The 23630-nt window shown below is 33.7% G+C and overlaps 1 protein-coding gene across 2 annotated transcripts in view; it reads right to left on the bottom strand.

The window, feature by feature from the left end:
- LOC149805313 (zinc transporter 6-A-like) overlaps window positions 1-23630 on the bottom strand; it is a 68966-nt gene that overhangs the window by 17227 nt on the left and 28109 nt on the right. For both annotated transcript variants that reach the window (XM_089949224.1, XM_089949225.1), the window contains 4 exons: window positions 15955-16035; window positions 10989-11024; window positions 7304-7447; window positions 2142-2261 (listed from right to left, as the gene is read on the bottom strand). In XM_089949224.1, coding sequence (XP_089805350.1) covers window positions 2142-2261; window positions 7304-7447; window positions 10989-11024; window positions 15955-16035 — 381 coding nt within the window. The remainder of the gene's footprint in view (window positions 1-2141; window positions 2262-7303; window positions 7448-10988; window positions 11025-15954; window positions 16036-23630) is intronic.

The following is a 23630-nucleotide window of genomic DNA, read 5'->3' as shown; positions in this document are numbered from 1 at the left end:
CACATTGTGGTATGATATGTAATGTTTAATATGTATACATATACAACACTTTGTGTTGTCATGATATGTAATGTTTAATATATATACATATACAACACTTTGTGATGTCATGATATGTAATATGTAATATATATGCATATACAACACATTGTGGTATGATATGTAATGTTTAATATGTATACATATACAACACTTTGTGTTGTCATGATATGTAATGTTTAATATATATACATATACAACACTTTGTGTTGTCATGATATTTAATGTTTAATATATATACATATACAACACTTTGTGATGTCATGACATGTAATGTGTAATATTGCAAGCAGCCTACTGAATTTCTAAGACCAGCGCAATACTGAAACAAAGAATTTGGAAAATGAAAACTGTGCTTCATGATGTGTTCAATTCATATGAAATGAATGAATATTGTTGAACAATTTCATGTAAAACCTGATACTTTTCATAAAGAAATACCTGAACAAATCAAAACAGAACAAAGTCATATATTTGATATTGTAGACCAGCTATGAGGTTAAAAAAATACAAGGAACCTGGAAGTGGATACAATTAACATGTATACATGACACTGGATACCCAAACATGTATACATGAACACGGAAACATGACAATACATGAGCATGGATACATAATACTGCAAACATGAACATGGATACATGACATTGATACATGAAAATGGATACATAATACTGCATACATGAACACTGATACACAACACTGGATATATGATGCTAAATACAAGAACATACAGGACGATGGATACATGACAATACATGAACATGGATACATAATACTGCATACATAAACACTGATACATGACACTTGATACAATAAATATGGATACATGACACTGGGTACAATGAACACAAACCATGTAAATCACTATTATTTCTGTGTGAAATGATTTAGCTGATAAAAGAAACTTGGGACATAATAAGTAATTTTAAATTTGAAGAAAAAAAAGACAACAATAAACATAATATATATTTACAGGATCATTAGTTTGAACATGCTTGTAATGTTTCTTTGATCTCATATAGTTAAAATATATTTTATTGTACATGGACCTGTTGCATCATATGGTGAATCTTGTTGTTGTTGTTGTTGTGGAGTTTAATACCAATTTTTAGCACAAGATTGGCTATACATGGCGACCAGTATAACTTGTGGAACAGGAACATGGGGAAAACTCCAGGAAGAATTACTGACCCTGGAGAAGCTATCAGCAAGCTTTCTCACATACCCACATTAGCAGAGCCCTGAGACTCGAACCCAGGTGAATCTTTTGGTTTTAGACATTAGTTTGATGAGTAAATTTTAGAGAAGTAATTCAGTATGCAAAACTCATTTGTAGTTAGAGATATTCTCCTAATTTGCAATGCCTTAATTTGTACCAATATTAGAAATGCATCACTTACCATATGTACTCACTTATAAGTTGGATCCAGCTGCAAACTGCATAGACCCAGATCTGTCAGTGCATAATGCACAAGCAGATCTGGGTCTATGTTGTTTGTTAAGAGTTATCATTAGAACAATTAACTCAGACTCTTTGATCATGGCAGATCAGCATCCATGTTGTTGCAGTTGGATGCATCTTATTTGTGAGTATATATGGTAGATTTATGATCGTGATGCTAAAGATTGTTGAAATTGAGTAGATCCTTTTTATACCAAACTCTGATTTAGTCTAATGTAAGACATAACAAAATACTGTTATTTCTATTGTAAGATATGACAAAATGCTTTTTCTCAATTCTACTATAAAATATAACACAATTCTTATTCTTAATTCTAATTTCTTTTGTGGGTACCATTTTTCATGGATTCTGTGATTGATACAAAACCATAAATATAAATACCCAACAAAAATGTCCTTGCTATAAATTCCTTAAACATAAAAAACAACATATAATATCTTTGCTATAGCATACATTTTTGAAAGAAAACTAACCAAGGAAAATATTATTTTATGCTGCTAATCCACACAAAAAAACAAAAAAACATTCAGTCAAAATGATTATGATTGCATTTAACTTTTCAAATTTTTATGGGATTATCAATATAAATGAGCTGCAAACATAGTCCAATGAGATCATCTTTGGAAGACATCTTACTTTGTGTCTATCAAAATATAAGTAACTGCCAAAGCCAGGCCCCCAGCAAAGGCAATCAGGGCAAATGGATTAATCCTGGGAAGCAGTAACTTGCTCAGTCCTGGAACCACATGGCAAATGCTGGAAAGAAAGAAACTTTTACTTCAGATACTGAAATAAATCTCATCTAAACTGCCACCAAAAAGGGGGAATTACTGCCCCTTTTAGAGAGAAGATATTTTATGACACAAAACAAGAACAGCATGATCTGCCCCTACCACATCTGTTGGGATGTGTGTGTGTGTGTGGATATCAACCTGAGTGTTATCAATGATTACACAGCTCAACTCTGTGTAGCTTTCAATAGTCTGCAGCTGCCAGTGTAAACATTATTTGTTATGAAAAAATGAAATCAAACTAAACTGATGCTGACAGTGAAATCTTAGCCCTTTTTCCAACTCAAGTCCTGTTTGCTTTTGTATCCTCTACATCTGTATGTGTGTGATTTTTTGATTTTTAACATAGCTTTAACAATCTTTCAGCCATATCGCTATAATGTCTGCAGTATGGCAGTTTATAGTGATGTCATGCACTGAAGCATCATGCTGCAGACATGTAGCATGATGTCCCACCCAAGCACATTATCCTGATACCAAGCTGACCAGTCCAAACACTAACCTTTTAATGCTGAGTGCCTATTGAGGCAGCTGTTAGTACCATTTGTATAAGTCTTTGGTATGACCTGGCTGGGGGTTCAAACCTGCAACCTCCAGCATCTGAGGCAGATGCTCTCACCACTTATGCTACCACAGCGGTTAATTCCAGTGATCATCATATACAAAATTATCATCAAACTTACTATACCTGCATTGCCTTTGAATACAAAATATACTCAGTGTATCATCTGATGTATGATTATTATAGGTCATTTACCACTGGTGATGTACATGTCCTAATTTGGTTAAGCTTGGAATTTCATTCCATGGCAGCCAATTTGGACCAAATTGACAAAATGTTGCTTATGATCATACATATCATAGATAGATAGGAAAACAAGAACAGTAAACGTTTTAAAAATCAGTAATATTTTAATAATAATAATAATAATAATAATAATAATAATCACAATAGAGTCTTTTATATATTTATATTTCTTTGTCCACACTACATCTAAAATTCCTATTAAGTTAAATAATATTTTGAAAAATTTGTAATGTTGCTATTCATGGAGATCAACTTAAATTACATTTCTCTTTTCAATTTAATCATTGGATCCTTGCGTTTTTGTGTGAGTATGGACATTCCTTCTTAAAGGCAATTTACAATTTATGCTTACTTTAATACACGCATGTTACCAACCTAAGTTAGGCAAATACAGTGATAATATAGAGTTGTTACCCCATGGTACATTATTCCAGGTCAGCCACCATATGCTGTTTTATTTACATTTATGCTCTTTGATTGACAGAGATTTTTTATAGGAATTTATTGAGGGAAAGTCACAGAAACTTCACAGATTGTAACCATGCAGCAATAGCAAAATGGTTTTAATATACGCTAATAATAACATTAGGTACTGTGATAATACAGTGTTCCAGGCTAATAATAATAATAATAATAATAATAATAACTGCAATGTTTGCTATTTATGGTTTTTCTTTTCTGGTTCACTACTAATTTACTACACAACCATTTCTTTTACAATGACTACTAAAAGAAAAATAGCAATTTAAATTTTAAGAAAAATTGGAAGACAATTGGAACACCAGAGTGTGGCTTGGGGAGGTAATAGACAAGAGTTCTTGCCTTTTATATACTACAGACAATTAGATTCATTTTTGTGTTTGGGAGGGCTGGTGTGATGTGATGTGATTTGGATTTTGAACATAGCTTTAACAATTTTTCAGTCATATCACTATGATGTCTGCAATGTGGCAGTTTATAGTGATATCTAGCACTGGGGCATTATGCCGCAGACATGTAGCATGATGTCCCACCCAGTCACATTATCCTGACACCAGGCCGACCAGTCCTAACACTAACCTTTCAATGCTGAATGCCAAGTGAGGCAGCTGTTAGTACCATTTTTGTAAGTCTCTGGTATGACTTGGCCAGTGGGGAGGCTGGATTTGGGAGGTCATATGGCTTATATTCTTAATGGCAATGTGATTGGGAAACATATTCAAAAGAGAATCAACCAGTTCCATGAAGAAAGTGGTGCAGATCCTTCATGTGGCTCTTAGAGAAGTTAAATTTAGCATTAAATGCCACTGTGCTAAACACTGACCTTTGACATCTCGTTTTGAAAACTCCATGTTAGTGTCAAACACTGACCTTTGACATCTTGCTTTGAAAACTCCATGTTGGTGTCAAACACTGACCTTTGACATCTTGCTTTGAAAACTCCATGTTAGTGTCAAACACTGACCTTTGACATCATGCTTTGAAAACTCAATGTAAGTGCTAAACACTGACCTTTGAAATCTTGTTCTGAAAACTTGACACTGACCTCTGACATCTTGTTTTGAAACCAAACAATGAATTTTGACATCTTGTTCTGAAAACTCCATGTTAGTGCTAAACACTTTAAAAGTTCATTTCAGTGCTAAGGTTTATTTTATAGAATTCTGTAGGATTCCAGATTCTTCTGATCTTGATGTTTCCCATAAAATGGAATCATTAGAATAACATGCACTACCAAGAAACCCTACAGTTATATTCAGCAACCATTTCTTTAACATTTCCATACCAAGCAACCTGTTATATTCAGCAACCGATTTCTTTAGCATTTCTGTACCAAGAAACCCTAAAGTTATATTCAGAAACAATTTCTTCAGCATTTCCATATCAAGAAATCCTAGTTATGTTCAGCAACCATTTCTTTAGCATTTCCATACCAAGACACCCCAAATTTATATTAAGCAACCATTTCTTTAGCATTTCCATACCAAGAAACCCTAGTTAGTTCAGCTACCATTTATTTAGCATTTCCATACCAAGAAATCCTACAGTTATATTCAACAACTATTTCTTTAGCATTTCCATACCAAGAAACCCTACAGTTATATTCTGCAATAATTTCTTTAGCATTTCCATACCAAGAAACCTGTTATATTCAGCAACCAGTTCTTTAGCATTTCCATACCGAGAAACCCTAGTTATGTTCAGCTACCATTTATTTAGCATTTCCATACCAAGAAACCCTACAGTTATATTCAACAACTATTTCTTTAGCACTTCCATACCAAGAAACCCTACAGTTATATTCTGCAACAATTTCTTTAGCATTTCCATACCAAGAAACCTGTCATATTCAGCAACCAGTTCTTTAGCATTTCCATACCAAGAAACCTGTTATATTCAGCAACCAATTCTTTAGCATTTCCATACCAAGAAACCCTACAGTTACATAGCTGCCAACCTTCCAGGCTCACAATTAGTGAAAATAGGGATAAAAAGTCGTGAATTTGGACACAAATTCGTGAAAAAATACCATGACAATAACTCCATCCACTCTGACTACTCTGACTATCAATACTACGCTATATCAAGTTCGCAAAATAAAAATAAAACACTACATATATGCAGAAATATTTATTTATTAAGACATGATACTGTGGCAGACTTGAACTTCCTCAACTGCTTGATCGTAAATTTGTTTTCTAAACAGTTCCAACTTCTTGCCTGCTGGTAGATCTTGGGGACTAAAATTGTTGACAAATTTTCTGCTGCTAAGGAGGTCCTAAAGTCTGTCTTTTTTTTTTTCCTCACTAAAGAAAATAATCTTTCGCTATCACTGTTGCTGTGAGGAATGCACAGGAGCTGCAGCATTTTTGGTTCTTCCACAGGAAAATTTGGAAGCGATTTTCGAGTCCGGGAACATATGTCAGAACAAATGTTTAGCATGGTCTCCAGCTGATAAAGGTAGATTGTGTTCGACACAAGAAAACTCACAAATAATGCTTAAGCATTGGTAGCCTGCGGGTCTTCCGCCAATGGTTTAAAATATTCCAGAGCTGAAATCTGCGAATTCTTAATTTCCCCAACTTCTACGTGTTTTTTGCAACCGACATTCTTCCTCACATCGTCTCTGCGATGGTACACTGAGTGCAAAAAGCATGAATGAATATCAATGTTTAATGGCAGAATGCACGGCCAATTTTTGATATATTCCAAATTAAACTTCACTTTTTGAGTAATACATTTCTTTTTCCATGGTGGTGAAGACATTTTCAAAATCTTACATGCGATGCTGAGCGATGCTGAATGGTAACTCGAATGAGTGTTTTGACGCATGCGCGGAGCAAATTTCCGGTTAGGCCCTAGTTTCTCTCAGAAGCACTTGTAAAACTACTCTTATACATACAGATTAAAATAGGCTAAAATGCTTGTGACCGGGCCAACTGTACTAATCGGCTGTAGATCTACAAATATCGTGACCAGCGGTACCGGACCGTTTCGGCAACTGCGAATATCACGACTAGCGCTTAACGGAAAATCGGTTATTTTATTAAAGATTTAAAATAATTGAGGATTGGAAAATTCGTGAATTTTTGTCTTACGGCGTGAATCCGTGAATCGCTAAAAAAGTCGTGAAATTCACACCAAATTCGTGAGGGTTGGCAACTATGCAGTTATATTCAGCTACCATTTCTTTAGCATTTCCATACCAAGAAACCCTAGTTATATTCAACAACTATTTCTTTAGCATTTCCATACCAAGAAACCCTAGTTATATTCAACAACTATTTCTTTAGCATTTCCATACCAAGAAACATTAGTTATATTCAGCAACCATTTCTTTAGCATTTCCATACCAAGAAATCCTAGTTATGTTCAGCAACCATTTCTTTATCATTTCCATACCAAGAAACCCTAAGTTATATTCTGCAATCAGTTCTTTAGCATTTCCATACCAAGAAACCATACAGTTATATTCTGCAACTATTTCTACAGCATTTTCATAACTACGCAAGCCAAATTTTGTAATTGCACATCACATGTAGCTCTAATATTGTACAAATGCAATAAATGTGATATCTTACAAATGCAATAAATGTGATATTTTACAAATACAATAAATGTGATATTTTACAAATGCAATAAATGTGGAAGTATTAAGAAATGGTGGGAAAATACATTTGTGGATATCTTTTTATCTCATATTTCATTTTAATACAGACCTTTCACTCATGTCAGTCATGTGTTCTTGTAGCCAGCTGGAACTCGATGCTGCCACCACATGGTTCATGGCCTTGTTATCCATACTGTATGTCACCACCATGTGCAGCAGAAATGCAAAAACCATCCCAATCAACAGACGACCACTGAAATGGGGAACAATTACATGGGTTTAAGTCAAAGTTTTGCTCATTTTAACTGGTAAAATCAATGACCTTTCATTTACAAGCCACCACAAAATGAAAAGAGAGAGAGAGAAACAAATTTAATTAAAATTTTTGACGAGTATGCCTCTTCATGACCCTCAATTATTAAAATGTAGCCATTTACAATGATCACTGCAGACTCATGGGGGATTGGTTGTTTTTGTTCTGTGGAATCTAGCTTAGCTGTTGGCTCATAATCACAGTGTATGAAACATGTTTATAAATGTCAACAGGAAACCAGTTTAAACTTCTTGCCAGGATCACTGCTTGAAATCATCACATGGAACCCATATGAACCTTTATCAAACAACCATTGAAACAGCAAAATTTCTTTTTTTAAAAATTACGTCTGCCTTACAAATTTCTGTTTTTTATGTTGGCTCTAGTTTTAGGTTTCCATTCACATCAAGCAGCCCATCTGCAAGGGTTTCAACCAAGAATACTTGTAATTTGCCGGAGCTCATAAAGGGTAAAATCTTTCATGAAAGTTGGACATGCTTGCATCTTCATTCATGTGTGTGGATTTATATATGAATTTGCAATGATTATGCCATATTTGCCTGCATGACTTTAAAAAAATGCAGGCATCATGTAACTTTATTCAGAAAACTATATATGTTTTCTATTTCATTTGGCAAAAAGAATATGTTTGATATGGAGAAGGCATATCTAATCATCATCAGACATCATCATGATGTCATTGTCAGTAGACATCATCACATCATTGTGACCAGACATCATCATGTCATTGCCAGCAGACACCATCATGTCATTGGCAACAGACATCATCATCTGTCATTGTTACCAGACATCATCAAGTCATTGTCACCAGATAGCATCATGTCACTGTCATAAGACATCATGTCAATGTCACCAGACATCAACATATGTCACTGTCACCATACATCATGTGTCATTGTCATCAGACATCATGTCATTATACATCATGTCATTATCAGACAGCATCATGTCACTGTCACCAGACATCATTATGTCATTGTCATCAAACATAACATATGTCATTGTCACCAGGAATCATTATATGTAAGTCATCATACATAATTATGTAATAGTCAATAAGCCATCATTATATGTAATAGTCATCAGACATCATTATATGTAATAGTTATCAGACATCATTATATGTAATAGTCAATAAGACATCATTATATGTAATAGTCATCAGACATCATTTTATGTAATAGTCATCAGACATCATTATATGTAATAGTCAATAAGACATCATTATATGTAATAGTCATCAGACATCATTTTATGTAATAGTCATCAGACATCATTATATGTAATAGTCAATAAGACATCATTATATGTAAGTCATCATTTATAATTATATGTAATAGTAAATAAGACATCATTATATGTAATGTTCATCAGACATCATTTTATGTAATAGTCATCAGACATCATTTTATGTAATAGTCATCAGACATCATTTTATGTAATAGTCAATAAGACATCATTATATGTAAGTCATCATTTATAATTATATGTAATAGTCAATAAGACATCATTATATGTAATAGTTATCAGACATCATTTTATGTAATAGTCATCAGACATCATTTTATGTAATAGTTATCATTTATAATTATATATAATAGTCAATAAGACATCATTATATGTAATAGTCATCAGACATCATTATATGTAATAGTCAATAAGCCATCATTATATGTAAGTCATCATTTATAATTATATGTAATAGTCAATAAGACATCATTATATGTAATAGTCATCAGACATCATTTTATGTAATAGTCATCAGACATCATCATATGTAATAGTCATCAGACATCATTATATGTAATAGTCAATAAGCCATCATTATATGTAAGTCATCATTTATAATTATATGCAATAGTCAATAAGCCATCATTATATGTAATAGTCATCAGACATCATTTTATGTAATAGTCAATAAGACATCATTATATGTAAGTCATCATTTATATATATATGTAATAGTCAATAAGACATCATTATATGTAATAGTCATCAGACATCATTTTATGTAATAGTCATCAGACATCATTATATGTAATAGTCAATAAGACATCATTATATGTAAGTCATCATTTATAATTATATGTAATAGTCAATAAGATATCATTATATGTAATAGTCATCAGACATCATTTTATGTAATAGTCATCAGACATCATTATATGTAATAGTCAATAAGACATCATTATATGTAAGTCATCATTTATAATTATATGTAATAGTCAATAAGATATCATTATATGTAATAGTCATCAGACATCATTTTATGTAATAGTCATCAGACATCATTATATGTAATAGTCAATAAGACATCATTATATGTAAGTCATCATTTATAATTATATGTAATAGTCAATAAGACATCATTATATGTAATAGTTATCAGACATCATTTTATGTAATAGTCATCAGACATCATTTTATGTAATAGTCATCAGACATCATTTTATGTAATAGTTATCATTTATAATTATAAATAATAGTCAATAAGACATCATTATATGTAATAGTCAATAAGACATCATTATATGTAATAGTCATCAGACATCATTTTATGTAATAGTCAGACATTATTATATGCCAGATCAAACTACTTCTTTCCCACAAATTCACAATAAAATGGCAATGCAGTTTTCTATTTAATACATACACTCTTCATTACACCGATAGTGTGCATGAAACTCGAACCAAATTAGGACTGATAGTGTATCTATGAATATTGATGCATTGACATGAGTGAGAAAAAAAAACTAACAGTTCCACTATTTGTGTTTAATAGAGAAATTAGACTGAAGATCCATATAAAAAAATCCAATCAATTATTCAAGAATATGCAATAAACTGAGGCAGCATAGATCTAGATCTGCCATTGTAATTGTTCACAGCTTGATGTTTTAAACTGCCACTGTTTCGGCCTTGAAACAGTTTTAAACTGCCATTATGATTGTTCAGGCCCTGAAACAGTTTTAAACTGCCATTGTGATTTTTCAGGCCTTGATACAGTTTTAAACTGTTACTTATTTCATGGGAAACTGGACCATAATTTGACTTTAATCCTGTTACATTATGGTGTCATTGGATGGTCAGGCCTTTATACAATTTTAAATTGCACTCATTACATACGGCAGAAGGCCAAAATGTGCCTCTAGTCTCATGTTGCCTTAGAGTGTCATTGTATGTTGAGATCTTTTAAAAATTTACACTATAACATTGATGATGTTGCTAGCACTGGAAAAATGACATCTATTTCATGCCAATCACAAGCAAGACAAAACTCTGCCTGTCTTTACCCACACACAACTGGCTGAGATAAGTGGGTAAGTGGATTTTGAGCCCTGGTTGTTTCCACTGATTGAGTCAAATGCTAAATCTTGATCAGTACACAGCTAATGAACTTCTCATCTGTATCTTCTAATTTCATAACATTTCTGCATTAAATGAAATATAATTTACTTACGTATGGATCTCTGGTTGTAGTATAAGGCGTTCCACACTGAAATGTATGAAATAACAGTTTCAGTGTTATAAACAAGAGGGCCTGATATTGCTCACTGTGGCTTATGTAAAATAATGATAGATTATATCAGTAGTAGAAATAAGTAGTGTTCTGAAAACACAAACCAGCTTAAATGGTTTCCCAAACTCTATATCATGTTAGTTTGACTTGTTTTACTAGCCTGATAAAAGTTCATTCCAAAGATTCAGCCATTAATGCTATACATAGTCTCTTGCTCATTAACAAACTCATCCAAGATCTTGATGATATAAACCTTTGTACCAAGTTTTTTTAAAACTGTATGACAAATATTGTTTTTGGCTCTAGACAGGAAATAAGCTCAGTCTGTTAGATGCAAGATCATTTCATTAAATAATACATGAAGATCCAACTTATGAAAGAACCCATCTAAGATGATCATGCTCTAAGCTTATTTACCAAGTAGGAGCAAACCTGGATGAAAATTTGGTTTCTGAAGTGGTAAATAACCAATCAGCTTTCATTTTTAATACGTACAAATCTTGCTCTCACCTATACCAATCTGAGATCATGAGGATGTAAACGTTTACCTAAGTTGATCAAAATCGTAAAGAATATAGTCTCAAGATTGATCAAAACTCAGCTATGCATATGTAAGGTCATCTACTAAATATGCAGAGGTCTTGGTCTTAACACTCATTCAACGACTAAAGGTTATTAGTGTATTTACCAAGCCGGTTAATGTTATTAGTCTATTTACCAAGCCTAATTAATATTATTAGTCTCTTTACCAATCATGATCAATGTTATTAGTCTATTTACCAATCCTGATTAATATTATTAGTCTATTTACCAATCCTGATCAATGTTATTAGTCTATTTACCAATCCTGATTAACGTTATTATTAGTCTATTTACCAAGCCCGATTAATGTTATTAATCTATTTACCAAGCCTGATTAATGTTATTAGTCTATTTACCAATCCTGATTAATATTATTAGTCTATTTACCAATCCTGATCAATGTTATTAGTCTATTTACCAATCCTGATTAACATTATTATTAGTCTATTTACCAAGCCCGATTAATGTTATTAATCTATTTACCAAGCCTGATTAATGTTATTAGTCTGTTTACCAAGTCTGATTAATATCAACCTATTGACAAAGTCTGATTAATGTTATTAGTTTATTTACCAAACCTGATTAATGTTATTAGTCTATTTACCAAGCCCAATTAATGTTATTAGTCTATTTACCAAGCCTGATTAATGTTATTAGTCTATTTACCAAGCCCGATTAATGTTATCAGTCTATTTACCAAGCCCGATTAATGTTATTAGTCTATTTACCAAGCCTGATTAATGTTATTAGTCTATTTACCAAGCCCGATTAATGTTATTAGTCTATTTACCAAGTCTGATTAATCTCAAACTATTGACAAAGTCTGATTAATGTTATTAGTCTATTTACCAAACCTGATTAATGTTATTAGTCTATTTACTAAGCCTAATTAATATCAATGTATTGACAAAGTCTGATTAATATTATAGTCTATTTACCAAGCCTGATTAATGTTATTAGTCTATTTACCAAGCCTGATTAATGTTATTAGTCTATTTACCAAGCCCGATTAATGTTATTAGTCTATTTACCAAGCCCGATTAATGTTATTAGTCTATTTACCAAGCCCGATTAATGTTATTAGTCTATTTACCAAGTCTGATTAATCTCAACCCATTGACAAAGTCTGATTAATGTTATTAGTCTATTTACCAAACCTGATTAATGTTATTAGTCTATTTACTAAGCCTAATTAATATCAATGTATTGACAAAGTCTAATTAATATTATAGTCTATTTACCAAGCCTGATTAATATTATTAGTCTATTTACCAAGCCTGATTAATATCAACCTATTGACAAAGTCTGATTAATGTTATTAGTCTATTTACCATGCCTAATTAATGTCATTAGTCTATTTACCAAGTCTGATTAATGTTATTAGTCTATTTACCGAGCCTAATTAATGTTATTAGTCTATTTACCAAGCCTAATTAATGTCAGTAGTCTATTTACCAAGCCTAATTAATGTTATTAGTCTATTTACCATGCCTGATTACTGCTGTTAGTCTATTTACCAAGCCTAATTAATGTTGTTAGTCTATCTTCCCTTCCCTTATTACTGCTGTTAGCCAATTTAGCAAGCCTAATTAATGTTATTAGTCTATTTACCAAGCCTGATTAATGTTATCAGTCTATTTACCAAGCCTAATTAATGTTATTAATCTATTTACCAAGCCTGATTACTGCTGTTAGCCTATTTAGCAAGTCTGATTAATATCAACCTATTGACAAAGTCTGATTAATGTTATTAGTCTATTTACCAAGCCGGGGGCCCCGAGTGGCCGAGTGGTCTAAAGCGTTCGCCGTTACAGATCACTGCCATCTCACCTCTGTCTGCACCGGTTTGAGTCTCAGATTCAGCCAATGTGGATATGTGAGAAAGCATGCCAGTAGCTTCTCGTGGGTCGGTGGTTCTTTCCGGGGTTTTCCCGGTTTCTTCCTCCACCATTAATACTGGCCGCCATATATGGCCTATCGTGTGCTGAAAAATGGCGTTAAACCCCACAACAACAACAACAACAACTATTTACCAAGCCTGATTAATATCAACCTATTGACAAAGTCTGATTAATGTTATTAGTCTATTTACCATGCCTAATTAATGTCATTAGTCTATTTACCAAGTCTGATTAATGTTATTAGTCTATTTACCAAGCCTAATTAATGTTATTAGTCTATTTACCAAGCCTAATTAATGTTATTAGTCTATTTACCAAGCCTAATTAATGTTATTAGTCAATTTACCATGCCTGATTAATGTTATTAGTTTATTTACCATGCCTGATTACTGCTGTTAGCCTATTTACCAAATCTAATTAATACTATTAACCTATTTACCAAGTCTGATTTAAAACTGGGACAGAAATACTTTAACTTTCAGATCAGCTCATAATAAAGTCATTGTAACCTTGATCGATCCTACCTACTAAAACCGATAAAAATCAGATGAGAAAGAGAGTCTCTAGCATGTTGACAAGACTGACAAATAAGATGCAAACTCATCTCATTAGTATTCAGTCTAGGAATTACAACCATCAAATCCAATTAAAAAAGGGACTGTAGAATAACAACCATGGAATCCAATTAACAAAGGACATTTTCTTTTCTTGTTAATACTGAACATATTGCATTGTGTGGTGCCCAAAACATGTGAAAATATACGAGTGAAAAAAATATGAAAATAATTTTGCCAGTAAGTTTCTATATGCAAGGACATACTTTTCATGTGTGAAAATATAGGAATGAAAAAAATATGAAAATATTTTTGGCAGTAAGTTTCAACATTTCAAACTTAATTATATAATAAAAAATGGTATTCTAGGAATAACAAACATTTAATCCAATTAAAAATGGTAGTCAATGAATAACCAAGATCAAATCCAATTAAAAATGGTAGTCAATGAATAACCAAGATCAAATCCAATTAAAAATGGTAGTCAAAGAATAACCAAGATCAAATCCAATTAAAAATGGTAGTCAATGAATAACCAAGATCAAATCCAATTAAAAATGGCAATCAAGGAATAACAAAGCTCAAATCCAATTAAAAATGGTAGTCAATGAATAACCAAGATCAAATCCAAATAAAAATGGTAGTCAAAGAATAACCAAGATCAAATCCAATTAAAAATGGTAGTCAATGAATAACCAAGATCAAATCCAATTAAAAATGGCAATCAAGGAATAACAAAGCTCAAATCCAATTAAAAATGGTAGTCAATGAATAACCAAGATCAAATCCAAAAAAAAATGGTAGTCAAAGAATAACCAAGATCAAATCCAATTAAAAATGGTAGTCAATGAATAACCAAGATCAAATCCAATTAAAAATGGCAATCAAGGAATAACAAAGCTCAAATCCAATTAAAAATGGTAATCAAGGAATAACAACCATTGAATCCAAAAAATGGTAATCAAGGAATAACAAACATCAAATCCATTTAAAAATGATAATCAAGGAACAACAACCACTAAATCTGATTAAAGATGGTTATCAAGGAACAACAACTGTTAAATCTAATCAAAAATGGTAATCAAGGAACAACAACCACTAAATCTGATTAAAGATGGTTATCAGGGAACAACAACTGTTAAATCTAATCAAAAATGGTAATCAAGGAACAGCAACCAATAAATCTAATTAAAAATGTTACTATAGGAACAACAAAAGTCCTCATTTTTGTCAAGCCCCCATTTTATTTAGTTCAACTGTAAAAAAAATATTAACATTCAGTTTAATATAAAAAAAATTATCTTTTAAAATTGACATTAGTCTAGAATGTGGATGGATGTACAGATCTACAAAAATAGATTGATAATGGATAGATGGACAGACATGCACACAGGCATTGATTTGCTTGTAGTGTAAAATTTCCAAGGTGGGCTTGACAAAAATGAGTAGCTTGAGGGATCTGGTTTTATTTCTCCCTATCCATTCATTCAGTCTTTTCATCCATCAATCTACTTTATCAGTGCCAGAAGTTGCTTAAGTTAATGGACAACAGTATGCTTAGTCATAGGCAAATCAAATATCATGCATTCACATATTATTTTTCTATTTTCTCTTTCTACTTATTTATAAATGGCTTGATGAGGTTTGTCACACTTGTTGAAGTAATTTGCCTATTTACCGAGTTATAACCCTAAGTATAATTGTAAATTTGAAGGATATCTTTGACATACTGATAAACACATGTGGTTTATAAATAAAGTATCAATATGGATCTTGTGAGCATATTTGTCATTTTGGAAACTAAAATATCTTTACTGACATATGGCATTATTAAAAAATGCAATAATAAAAAGAAAAGTGCAAAATTACCTTTCTTTAATCACAAAAAGTGCCCCCAACTGAGCCAACATGGTGCTGGCAAAGACTGCAAGCACCTCAAATCTCTCATATCTAAAATATAAAAATGCCAATGTAAGTAACAAGGGTTTCATGAAACTCATTTTTTCATGCAAAATGTTTCTTTGTGAATACATACCAATCATAATATTTTAGTACTACTAATACTACTAATCCAGCTCTCCCAGATAAAACTTTTTTGATAAAGAGAGCTAAAGTTGTCTACCTGCCTAGGTGGCGGTCTGGCAGAGTGATCGCCCCTTGACATAGGGATAGGCAGCAAGAGAGAGCATATGAGTAGTATGACTGGGTAAGTATTTATGAAGAAACATTATGTTACTAAAAAAATTAGCTTCTTCTTTAAATATGTTACCCAATCATGATACCTTAAGAGAACAGGCAACAGGTGAAGGGAGGTACATACCCTCACCCCAGAGATGAGAACTCCAGTCACCTAAGGTTTGTGAAACAGCTTCTAGGTAACCCAACTGAAGAAGACTCCATCTGTTGGGAAGCAGCTTTGGAAAGGGAAAAAATGTTTATCTCCTGTAAATCCAGCATAAGTCTTAAAGCTGTGCTTAATGAACTTGTTGAATGACCTGGGAATGTGGCCTGATGTGCCATGGCTATAGACCCCATCAGACTGAGTTGAGCCCTTTGGGTGGAAAGATCTCTGAAATAAAAACTGGAAAATATGGGCTCAGATTTCCATCCCATGGCATGGATAATGTCAGTCAGAGAACAGTTCCAGTCAAAGGTGATGCCTGTGGCAACTGCTTTAACCTCGTGAGCCAATATGTGTAACAAATTCATCCGAGTTATTTCTCAATATGCAGAAGGAATAATCCATTTAATTTAGGACAAGAGGGTTCGAGTTGTTGTATCGTCCTGACCCTGTGTGACAGGTTAAAATAGGTGTGATCTCATTATATGCAATAATTGTCATTTTCACATACCAATTCAAGACTCATACTGGATCCTGTAGTTAGCCTTGAGTGTTAGTATCCAGAGTAGACAATGATTTCAGTACCAATGTCTGGCTGCCCATAGATGGAAACATGTTTATGGTGATGAAAGAGGGAATCTTCATAAGTGAAACTGGCCTGTTTTGTTGGGACTACATGTAATTCAGTTCCCCGAAAGGGCATCCATTACACTGATTCTGCCTGCCATCCCCATGTGATAAGGAAGATGGTTTTGTATAAAGGGTGAGCCAAAGATGCCTTTAAAAAGTGGTTCAAATGGTGTTTTGTTCAACCTGGTTAGTACCAATGATAGGCTCCATTTGGCTACAGGGCCAATGTTTCTGGCTGTGTATAATGACAGTTGGAGGGGTTTTTGTTTTGCCTGATATCTTCTCTTCTATGATGATGAAAGCTGTCAGCGATTGTGTGGCATTAAATTTTGATTGTGTTTGGTGCTCATGTTTTCTTATTGAAGAGCCAGAGTAGAAAGTTAGCTATTTCATGTAATAATGCATGTAGTGGTAGAATGTGTTCTTGTGTACGTAGTTTTCATTTGCCTTCATACACTTTTAGAGTGGGGGTCCTGAGTGGCTGAGTGGTCCAAAGCGCTCACTGTTACAGATCACTGCCATCTCACCTCTGTCTGCATCGGTTAGAGTCTCGAATTCGGCTAATGTGGTTATGTGAGAAAGCTTGCCAGTAGCTTCTCGTGCGTCAGTGGTTCTTTTCAGTGGTTTAATGGGTTCTTCCTCCACCATTAAAACTGGCTGCCATGTATAGCCTGTCTTGTGCTGAAAAATGGCGTTAAACCCTACAACAACAACAACTTTCAGAGTGAAGGACCTTCTTGCTTGAGTGATTCTCTCCATGACTGTGCCATGTCCTCATGAATGCTTATAGTAATCTTTGTCCTTGGTCATGCATTTATGCACTTTGCCCACTGTCTAATCTTTAAGACAAATAGAGCAGAACGAATAAACCTGCAGTAGCTCTGAACCTGTGACTTGTTATTCAAAATGAAAATTGGTGCAAAAGTTATTCCTTACAGCATTACCTTGACAATAGCAGACGAATTTGCCAAAAATAATTCACCATACTACCTGTGAGAGGTTCAAGGACAACCCATAAAGGGAAATGCAATGAAGTATGTCATCCAGACACTAATGTGCATTTAGCAAAGAAAACTCACTTGTATGTTGTTGTTGTTGTTTTAGGGTTTAACACCACTTTTCAGCACAAGATAGGCTTTACATGGCAGCCAGTATAACTGGTGGAGGAAGAACCCTGGAAGACTTACCAACCTCACCTGTATGTAGCCAGTCCTTGTGGAATTATACATATATTATACATATATGAGTTGTCTATAGATCTCAGGGCCTTGTACGTTAACATAATAAAAATACAGCCCAAACTTAGTTGTAAAGTGGCATAGGCTACCTGTTTCAAGCACCTAAGTACAATTACATGTGTAAAGATGACAAAGTGTTGCTAAATTCTAAGTCAGAACTCTGTTGAGATAGAAGAGAGACAGAAAAGTTTGAAATATAGATAGAGTATGCTGTCCTTTGTAAGTGAGAAATCTGCCAACTTGTATTAATGTTGCTTCTGGCTTTTACTTCTCAGCAAGAGTAAAAGAAGTAGTAACTGAGATAATCATGGTTTCTAATCACAAGCCCTATGTCAAGGGGAGATCACTCTGCCTGACCACCATCTAGATGGCCAACAACATTTAGATCTTTGATGCTAAATTTATTTTATTTGGGACAGGTGGATTTGTGAGGTAGTAGTAGTACTCCTATGGCATTATGATTGGGTAACATATTTAAAGAAGAAATGCTGCTTATTAGATAATGCCTTTCATTTGATAAAGCCACATTTCATACATCATTTGATGCCTGTCAAACACCACTTGATGCCTGTCATACATCATTTGATGCCTTTCATACATCATTTGATGCCTTTCATATATAACTTGATGCCTTTCATATATCATTTGATGCCTGTCATTTATTACCTGATGCCTGTCATATATCATTTGATGCATGTTATGCACCACTTGATGCCTTTCACACATCATTTGATACCTTTCATACATCATTTGATGCCTTTCATAAATCATTTGATGCCTGTCATACATCATTTGATGCCTTTCATATATCACTTGATGCCTTTCATATATCATTTGATAAAACCATCTCATATTTTCTGACACTAAAAATATTCTGTACCACATCATGATGTTTAAAATGATGTCATGATGTCACACAAAGAAAGAACATTTAATGACCATACACATATACTTAATGACCATAGACATATACCTAATGACCACAGACATATACTGAATGACCATATGCAAATACTGAATGACCATACACATATACTGAGTAACCACAGACATATACTTAATGACCAGACATATGCTGAACGACCATACGCAAATACTGAACGACCATACACATATACTGAATGGCCATACACAAATACTGAATGACCATACACATAATTATACTGAATGACATTAATAATGAATGACCATATGCATAATTATACTGAACGACCATACATATACTGAATGACCATACACATATACTGAATGACCATATGCAAATACTGAATGACAATACACATAATTATACTAAATGACCATACATATACTGAATAATGATACACATAATTATACTGAATGACCATACATATACTGAATGACTATACACATAATTATACTGAATGACCATACACATATACTGAATGACCATATGCAAATACTGAATGACCATACACATAATTATCCTGAATGACCATACATATAATTATACTGAATGACCATACATATACTGGATGACCAATACACATCCTGGAATGACCACACACACGTACATCTTGGAATGACCACACACATAATGAATGACCAATGCACAAATACTGGAATGACCACATAAATATACTGGAATGACCATACACATATACTGAATGATCCAATACACATATACCATACAGATATAGTGGAAAATTACTTCCTTGTATTAAACAGCACTCCCTCACTTCAGTGTGGTAACTGGGGTCCATAGTTACTGACCATGATATGTACAAAACCACAGAACAATGCAACTGATCAAAAACTTGAAGAACGTGTAGATGTGTATGCAAAGGGGGTGGGAGAATGTGCAAGAAAGGACAATAATAACAGTATTTATGTACACAATATATTAGTCACCTCAATGTAATTTGGCAATCTAACTTGTCAAATAATAGCAAGTCTGTATGAAAATAATTACTCAAAATGGGGATTTCTAGCTTTAAGAAATAACTCTCTGACGTTCAATACCAATCAAGCTCTGATTCAAGTCAGTGAAAGCCAACTCTGATCCATATTTACTTGGAATACATTACTATTTCCATCTGTAAAAAGAGTGCTTCATAACTGGTGAATGTTGGCATGAATCACATTTAGATCTTGCAAAGTTTTGATGACATCAGATATCTTTGGGGATGTCCTCAATGGAAATTTGTTTTCACATGGGACAGCCTTCGTACCATAGAGACACGGACAAAAGCTGACCACACTTGTTGGCTGCCTTCCAGTGCAGGATGCGACAAGCTTACAGAGGCATGGTCACAAGCTGACCACACTTGTTTGGCTGGCTTCCAGTGCAGGATTCCACAAGCTGTGTTAACGTTAATATGACACTGGCAAGATACCTACCAGACTACATCCTCTAAAATGGATCAGCCACATGTAGGAGCAGTCTACATGCAGTTGCACATGTACTTGAGTTCTACATATGGTATTAGTGTACTTTATGGCTGATGGACATTTTGGGGTAGTTTATTATGTGATGAACAGAGGAAACATTGCTTGATACACTACCATGGTCTGTGTGTTATCGACATACAGATATATTAGCTGACCTAGCACATTTGAACTGTGCTGACATGAATTTCAAGTGTCTAATAGCTGACCAAGCACATCTGATCTGTGCTGACATGAATATCAAGGGTCCTATAGCTGACATAGCACATCTGATCAGTGCTGACATGAACTGCAAGTGTCCTAAAGCTGACATAGCACATCTGATCAGTGCTGACATGAACTGCAAGTGTCCTAAAGCTGACATAGCACATCTGATCAGTGCTGACATGAACTGCAAGTGTCCTAAAGCTGACATAGCACATCTGATCAGTGCTGACATGAACTGCAAGTGTCCTATAGCTGACATAGCACATCTGATTTGTGTTGACATGAATTTCAAGTGTCTTATAGCTGACATTGCACATTTGATTTTCTGATATGATTTCAAGTGTCTTATAGCTCACATAGCATATCTGATCTGCGCTGACATAGCACATTTGATCTGTGCTGATATGATTTCAAGTGTCCTATAGCTGGTTATGGAATCTGAGAGCTGACCTTGGATGAACATAACAGTGGCCAATTTATAAAAAAAAAACACACACACACACACCCCCAACAAAAACAGACTGATATATTTAAGTGAAGCCAAACTTTAATAAATTGGTTTCTCAGCTCATGAACAATCTAAACTATAATTATTTGAAATTATTTTTTACATGATTATTTTGTCTCATTTAATGTGTGATATTTTGAGACCTAAGCTGTACTAAAAAACAGTGAATTTGCATGCTGCATGAGTATGATTTTTGTTTTATTTATACTAACTCTGGGGCTGCACGAGTATTTTTTGTTTTATTTATACTAACTCTGGGTTTGAGACTCAGGTTATGCCAATGTGGGTATGTGAGAAAGCTTGCCAGTAGCTTCTCATGGGTTGGTGTTTTTTTCCATGGTTTTCCCATGTTCTTCCTCCACCATTTATACTGGACACCATGTATAGTCTATTTTGTGCTGAAAAATGGCGTTAAACTCTTGAACAAACAACTCTGGGTCTGCATGAATATGGTTTTTGCTTTACTTATACTAACTCTGGAGCTGCATGAGAATGGCTTTTGTTTTACTTATACTAACTCTGGGGCTGCATGAGTCTGGTTTTTTGTTTTGTTTATACTAACTCTGGGGCTGCAGGAGTCTGCTTCTTGTTTTGTTTATACTAACTCTGGGGCTGCATGAGTCTGGTTTGTTTTATTTATACTAACTCTGGGGCTGCATGAGCATGATTTTTGTTTTGTTTATACTAAATCTGGGGCTGCATGAGTCTGGTTTGTTTTATTTATACTAACTCGGGGGCTGCATGAGTCTGGTTTGTTTTAGTTATACTAACTCTGGGGCTGCATGAACATGATTTTTACTTTACTTATACAAACTCTTGGACTGCATGAGTAAGGGTTTTCTTTTACTTATACTGATTCTGAGTCAGACTCATGAGAGTTTATGAAGATGGATGTGGTATTGATGTTTTAATAGAAAATTGGTAAATGTGAAATTCTGTCACCAGAGAGTAAAAAGTGTGTGATAACTGAAGCCTAATATAACACTGCCATGTTCACATTCTCTGCTGCAAGTACACTGTGAGGTCATAAAGTTAAGTTACATTTGTCTAGCTGTCCTGAATATCAGTTATTTAAGACTTCTGGAAGTAATTTTTAATGACAAGACTCATATTTGAAAATGGGTTTACTGTATTTGGTGTTGGGAATTACTCCAAAGGATTATAAACAGGTAAGAATAATGATCATATACAGCTTGCTGTGTGCAAATGTTTGCTGAAACACTTTGACTTTAAGAGATATGTCAACCAATGAACATTCTTATCAGCAATCTTTGCATCAATCTCTGGCAGCTTGTCCACAATATGCAGCAAGTTTGTTACAAATAATCAAACTTTTCACTAAATTATGTTTCTCCTGGAATATTTATCTGATCACATTAACTTTAGGAATATATGACCAAAAATTTTCCTGAAAATCCAGCCCTCCTGAAGATGAAAATTCATCTTATCTGTCCATAATACAGTGAAACCTGTCATAAGCTAATGTCCCTTTTGCCAACAAAAAATGATCTCTCCAGAAAGGTGGTTATTCGTAACAGGTTTGTACAAAAGAGACAAGTTTCCAAGGTCAAATTTCAAAATAATTTAAAGAAAAATAACCACAATCACTGTACATATATTCTATTCTTTATTAATAATTCTAGCTAAATTGTAGTATGCATTCATCTGGAAACAAAATTATATATCAATAAAGACATACTTCTATTATTAAACACGAAATCACATTTACATTTGAAAATCACATGTACATGTATTAGCATAAGAAATCTTTCTAATTTACTCCTTGTAGTTTATAACACCCAAATTTGTTTTTCTGACTTTTAAACTGCTATTTTGTAAGTAGTCTCCTCTTTTTTACTTCTTTTAATTACAATAATTATTTTCTCAAGTGTTAAAATTTGTGTCCTTTTAGTTGAAGGTTCTGCCATTATTATTAAGGTGCTCGATGTTAACATTATCAGTGCTTAGTTGTAATATCAACTGTAACGAAGAATTTGACCAGGCTTTGGGAAAGTATGAAAAATATATACACATACATTGTATATCTACCAATGAATGATATCAAAAGAAACAATTATCTCATCCAGAAACAGAATCATTCATTCAGGGACAAAAGTCGATGACTGAATTCAGAGATGACACAAAGGGATTATCTCTATGAACAAAAGGTGCAAGCACTTGCACTGACTTGAACAGATGACGGCTTGGTGCTTGG

The sequence above is a fragment of the Sinohyriopsis cumingii genome, chromosome 2 (genome assembly GCF_028554795.1).
Source record: "Sinohyriopsis cumingii isolate HCF-2022 chromosome 2, ASM2855479v2, whole genome shotgun sequence".
NCBI classification, from domain to species: domain Eukaryota; kingdom Metazoa; phylum Mollusca; class Bivalvia; order Unionida; family Unionidae; genus Sinohyriopsis; species Sinohyriopsis cumingii.
The sequence above is the reverse complement of the archived record's forward strand: the minus strand, read 5'-3'. Positions and strand labels throughout refer to the sequence as shown.